The sequence below is a fragment of the Helobdella robusta genome, assembly GCF_000326865.2.
Source record: "Helobdella robusta unplaced genomic scaffold HELROscaffold_2, whole genome shotgun sequence".
Taxonomy (NCBI): Eukaryota; Metazoa; Annelida; class Clitellata; order Rhynchobdellida; family Glossiphoniidae; genus Helobdella; species Helobdella robusta.
The window spans coordinates 1,065,414-1,071,583 of NW_008704083.1; the positions used below are offsets into that span (position 1 = coordinate 1,065,414).

The 6,170-nt window shown below is 33.3% G+C and overlaps 2 protein-coding genes across 2 annotated transcripts in view; one reads left to right on the forward strand and one right to left on the reverse strand.

Annotated features, from left to right (window-relative positions):
- The window catches only part of HELRODRAFT_64605 (hypothetical protein), a gene marked incomplete at both ends in the record, with an annotated part of 29,249 nt that extends 26,434 nt beyond the window's left edge, over positions 1–2,815 (forward strand). Inside the window, one exon of the mRNA XM_009017015.1 lies at positions 2,333–2,815. Coding sequence (XP_009015263.1) covers positions 2,333–2,815 — 483 coding nt within the window. The remainder of the gene's footprint in view (positions 1–2,332) is intronic.
- A 1,457-nt stretch (positions 2,816–4,272) lies between these two features.
- Positions 4,273–5,926, reverse strand: HELRODRAFT_159986 (hypothetical protein; the record flags this gene model as incomplete). The annotated part of the gene is made up of 4 exons (XM_009017016.1): positions 4,273–4,817; positions 4,979–5,041; positions 5,296–5,331; positions 5,890–5,926. The coding sequence occupies 4 exons, from the start codon at positions 5,924–5,926 to the stop codon at positions 4,273–4,275; spliced, it is 681 nt and encodes a 226-aa protein (XP_009015264.1).
- Between the last annotated feature and the right edge of the window lie 244 nt (positions 5,927–6,170).

Consider the following 6,170-nt stretch of genomic DNA (forward strand, 5'->3'; position numbering starts at 1 on the left):
CGGGTGATGCTTTGTTTATTTTTTGGCTGTTTTATCTTTGCCCTCAGTTGGGCGTTTACTTTATTCTTTGTCGTCGTTGATGATGATTTTGTTGTCTTAGTAGCGTTATTGTTATTTATTTTGTTATTGTTGTTGTTGTTGCCGTTGCTATAATTAAGTTTTTAATAATGACGCCATAATATGATGACGTCATTAATAATAATTTTTTTTATTCTCGTGTCAAAATGAAACATCATCCTTTTCGTCATCGTTATCATCCTTATTATCATCATCATCGTCGTCATCATCGTCACCATCATCGTCATCATCATCATCGCCATCGTGGTGAAATTTGTTGGCGATAAAAAATCGTCGTTTGAAACTTGTTTTTTCTCGTAAATTGTAAGGGTTACGTCATTATATGCATAGACATTCCATTCTGCCGTGTTTATGTTCATATTTTTATGTCTATGTTTTTGTTGTTAATGTTGTTGTTGTTGGTGATGTGTTGTGGTATTTTTGTAGTTGTTATTGATGATAATGATGACTGTGTTTTAGTTGTTGTTGTTGTTAATATTATTGTTTTTCAAATGTTGTTAGATTTATTTTTTGAAGTCTTTGTATTGTTGTGTTGCTGTGTATTGCTGTTCATCTAAGCTCACTAATTATTTAAGGTTTTTGTTAGTCGTTTGAATCTATGGTGGCTAAACTTTTTAGCGTTTTGTTGTTTTAATCTCCTGTTTCAGTAAAATATTTTTCTCTCTTTTTGTTTACGTTTTCATGTCGTTGTTAATATATCTTTGCTGACGATTTTGTGCTTTTTTTCAAGTTTCGTTTTTAAGAGGAATTTTGATGTTGATGTTTTTCTCTGTTCATGTTGAGTTGTTTACATTTTTGTTGTTTATGTAACAATGTTTACTTCCGTTGTTTAGGTTTTGATATCTATGTTTCGTTGTTTATGATTTTTTTTTATCTTTGTTCCAGTATTTATTATTGTCGGCCATTTATTGCTTCGTCATTTGTTTGTTAATCCTTATTGATGGTTCTAGCATTTGCAGATATTTTGGAAAAGTTGTTGTAATGATAGCAGCAACTTTAGCGATAGTAACAGTAGTAGTAGCAGCAGCAGTGGTAGTAGTAAATAGTAGTTGTTGTAGTAGCAGCAGCTGCGAACAGGTTGATGTATGTGAATGATCATTGTTCATTGCTCAGACATGTGCTAACAACAATTTGCAAGTAATTATTTTGTTGATGTTGTTGAAGTTGTTGCCATATTTTTGTTTCGTTGTTGATGTTGTTGTTGATGCTATGATGATTCATTTAATGCGATGTTATTGACTTTGGCTGTCCCTCTGTTTTTTAAATTTGTTCAATTCGATTATTTTGTGATAAGATTTTATCTGCTTTATTTTTCCATTTTTTCGTTTCAATGTTATCTCTTTTTAATATATAATATTCTCTGTTTTTTTAATGTTTTCAGTTATTAATACTCTTTGTTTCTTTTTCAATTGTCTATGGTTTTTTCAATGTTCATAGTGACTTTTTGACCACTCTTTTCTGTGTTTAAAGTGCAAATTTGTTTTTCAGCAATCATTTCTGTCAGAAATGTCCCTAGTTAATGGTTTTTCACTCCCCACACGCTGGCATTTTGTTGATTTTTTGTCCATTTTTCTATGGTAATATTTGTTTTAGATTTTATCTCTGTTTTGCTTTGCTTTGTTCTGTTTTTTTTTCGCGGTTCTACCATATGTTTTTGGTTTGGTTTGCTGGCTGGGATGCAATTATTATTATTGTTGATGTTGTTTTTGTTATTGTTGCTAATGTTATTGTTGTTGTTGTTGATGATGGTGACGTCCTATTTACGATGTTTCAAGGACAATTTTTGAGTTGCTATAGCATTTTTATTGCTTTTGTTGTTGATGATGATTTTGTCGCGTTGTTGATATTTTTGTTGCGTTGTTTTTTGCAATAGAAATGTTGGGTGACGTCATTGTTGCTATAATGTAATCGGTTGTATAATCTGGCGTTACAAACGCCTTTCAACCTGCCAACAACACTTTCAAAAAGATTTCTTTGCCTGTTTAATTAAAATTCAAACACAAACGCCGTGAAAATTATTTATTTGGGAACGTTATCATTTTATAAAATTTGAAAAGAATCTTTTTTAAGTCGTAATTATCGATCAAATTCAATTTTTTTTACAACGTTTTTTGATTTTGTTATGCCAATAATATATATTAGCTGAACGCATATGAAATATATATACACATATGTTATGATTATTAATGAAAATATAAATAATGCCTATAATGAAATCAACCTTGAACTTCACCCACCAAACAACCAATCACAGATCAGAGGAATGAACGACCAATCATCTGCCGTTCAGCACCTGGCCCGGAGCAAGAAACGAATCCTGATGATGCTGTCTATGGTCTCTCTATTCTTCGCCCTCTCCTGGCTTCCCTTCTACTCCATGCACGTCTACATGCTCTTTGCCAGGGTCGAAATACCCAGCAATAGATTTACAGAAATTTTAAAGACTTACATCAAGCCGATAGCCCAGTGGCTGGCTTGTCTTAACAGCTGCGTCAATCCTTTTGTATACTGCTATTATAATGTTAATTTTCGTCGAGGGATGAAGCAGTTACTTGTTAGGTGGCGGTCTGGAAGGGCCGATGGAGGGTGCTGTTGCCCCACATGGTGGCAGGTCAATAAAGGAAGGAGGAGGAGTGAGTTTGGGGATTGTAATGGGGTGGTTAATGGGGGTAGCGCTAGGAGGAGGTTGACTCACGATGTCATGTTCATGGAGAGCAATGGATTGACTCGTTTGTAGTTCTTAGTCATTTTCTTTTTCTTCCTCCCTCATCTCACTTTTTTTTCTTCATTATTTCATCACTCTTACCTTTGTAACGTATTATTATTATTATTACATTGTTAGTTCTATGTCTGTGATATTATTTAAGTTTTTTGTTGTACGTGTTTTAGCGTTATACCGCACTCATTTTGATTTTTTCCAACTTTTTGACACGTTCAAAAGCTAGTAGTACATACACGCGCGCCCAGTGAAATACATATGTTTCGAATTTCAAATTATTTATTCATGGAAATGTTCAAATTTTCATGAAAATAAAATGTACACCACTTCAAATAATTTCTTTTGGAATAATTTCAATTTTAATTCAATATATTCTGAACTAAGACATTCACAAAGACAGTTTTTCTTCTTTTTTGATGATAAATTAAATTTTAAATAATAAAGAAAAAAATAAAATAGTTAATTATTTCCGAAATAAACATTTTTTTATTTTTCCTTTCAAATATATGAAACTACAATTACCTCTAAAAGAGTGAGAATATTAGATTTTAATAGCTTTTACAACAGTGTATTTTATTCATTCGTTGAGTCACTTAGTAAACAATCAATCGTTCTTTCGCCCGTTCCTTCATTCATTTATTCATTCATTCACTCAATCAATCAATTATTCTATCATTTATTCAATCATTTCTTCACTCACTCACTCACTCACTCACCCACTCACTCACTCACTCACTCACTCACTCACTCACTCACTCACTCACTCACTCACTCACTCACTCACTCATTCATTCATTCATTCATTCAATCATTCAACTGTATTGTTTTCAATAAATTATTAAAAATAATATCATTTAAGACCTTAGGAACAAAGCTAGTGACATCTGTGTTGGGGATGTACTAAATAATAAAATTTTCAGAAATTTCGGACGGTTTTCCGCTTATAATCGTCCACTAATTATCGCCCATTCATTAACATTCACTCATTATCGTCCACTCATTAACATCCACTCATTATCGCCCAGTAATTATGATTCACTATAATTAATTATAATTAAAGAGTCTACGTTGTTGAATTATTCCACACACTATGACGTCAATTTCGGATGATGAAACAATATTTTATTCTAAATAAATTTGAAATTGAAAGTCGAAGTTACAGATGGAAACAAATGTTTTCATGAAAATATTTTGTACCCTTGCAAGGAAATAACAACTTCTGATGAAAGCTGTTTGAATGAAATATGTAGAAACCTCTTGATGAGAAGCTTACTGAACATCACATCATCACAATATCTCTTTTACGTTATTTTGATTTAAAAATTATCAACAACAATGCAATGAGAATTCAAAAACATTGATTCACTATCATCTATAAAAGTAAAGAGTCCTGATTAAATAAATTTTATCAAGATAAACTTCCGAATCTTCCATCAAACGCCACCACCACTACAACTACCACCGCAGCTACCACATCAACAGCCACAATCATCGACACGCTTATTAACAATGTTAGTAACTCGACTGCTGCAGCCCATCATGCCATTTCCACTCACTGGCATTTGGGGCAGGTACGTGTGGCAGTTCTTTCTAGCGCACATGGAGCCGCTTCGATAGCCACTGGTGGCCGCCCCGCAGTACTGCGACGACGTAGATAACCCACTACAGTTGTTAACATTGACGGAATAGTTAGCAGCCGGTGCGCAGCTCGCCATGGCGGTAGTCGAAACGAAACGTTTAACAGGAGGTACAAACACTGGCCTTGGAGTAGCGCAAGGGGTAGCGCAAGGGGTGCATTCGGCAGTGACAGGCGTACAAATTGGTCTACAGTCGGATTCGCAAGCTCCGAAAGATGCTGCGAAGAAGCCGCGACAGCAACAGCAAGGAAAGCCGATGCAGCAGGAGCAGAAGGATGTTAGGCAGGAAAGGATGGAAGAACCGAAGACGGAGAGGAGAAGGAGGAGGAGTCCCGCGCCAAAGATGGATCCAACCACGATGCCAATCAGCTGAGGGGTTGTCACTTTGAAATGGGTGATGGTTTTTTAGTTTTTATTAATTAGTTCCTCAAATAAACATTCAAAGAATAAATAACTCAATGTAAGGCTTATTAATTTGTTATAAATTCTCAAAAAGCACATTGATGCAACAGCATGATATCATTAGAATATTCACACGACATACGTGTTCCGAGTGGTGTCGCGGTAGAGCTTGTAGTCGTTAGGCTGCTGATGCCGAGCAACTTATCTGGTGGGCAGTTGTTGGAAAGTATTTTAGAAATTTGAAAAAAATACAAATCTACATTTGGCTGTAAAAATAAAAAAAATTAAAGAATTTGAATGAATAAGGAAAATATTGGTTCTAGCTACATTCATGAATAGATGAACATTTCCTACTTTTGTATATTAAAATGCGTGTATGTGTATTTGTGTGTACGTGTGTGTGTGTACGTATTTATTTAAATTATTATTGAACCAAACATCAAAAACAAATCAAAAGACCTATGGCATCGACTGTCGTCTGATTGAAATTCGCGCCTGAAATTGAAATATAGCAACAAATTGTGAAGAATAATTATTATTTTAAATATTATAATTACAAGTAGTAGTGGTGGTAGTAGTAGCGGCAGTAGTTTAGTAGTAGCAGTAGTAGTAGTAGTAGTAGTAGTAGTAATAGTAGTAGTAGTAGCAGTAGTAGTAGTTGTAGTAGTAGTAGTAGTAGTATAAAAATAATTTTTCTGACACACACACCATTCCGTTCCCAGTATCAATCATCATCATTGAATTTATTAAATTAATAATCTATGGCAATATCGAAATAATAATAACATAAATGAATAACAAAGAAAAGAAAAAAATTAATAAAAAAATATTTTTGAAACAATTTTGTCACTCACTACAATACGTTTTCATCAGGTTGACGATGTTTTCAGCTAGAGCTAAATAAATTGTGTGTAGGTGTTTGTGTGTCTGTGTGTGCGTGTGTGTGTGTCTGTGTGTATTATTGAGTTTAAACCGTTTTATAATAACAAATAATCTTGTGAAGCTAATAAACAAAAAATGGATAACTGTAAATAATGTATAAAAGTAACATACTTTTGGACTTGTCATAAGCAATATCTGGGTTGAACATTTGTTTTGGTACATAATTAAACATACATTTTAGCGAATTTATAATTGAATTAATCAATTATTTATAGTAAAATACTATATTATTCCTGAATAACATCAATTGTAATTAAATTCAAGGAGTTATGGTATAAAAATTATTGCATCTTTCTAATTTGTTTCTCAACGCGAGATGCTATATTCACGAAACCGGTTATTCTAATATTATTATTATTATTGTAATTATTATTATTATTTTGATGTGATTA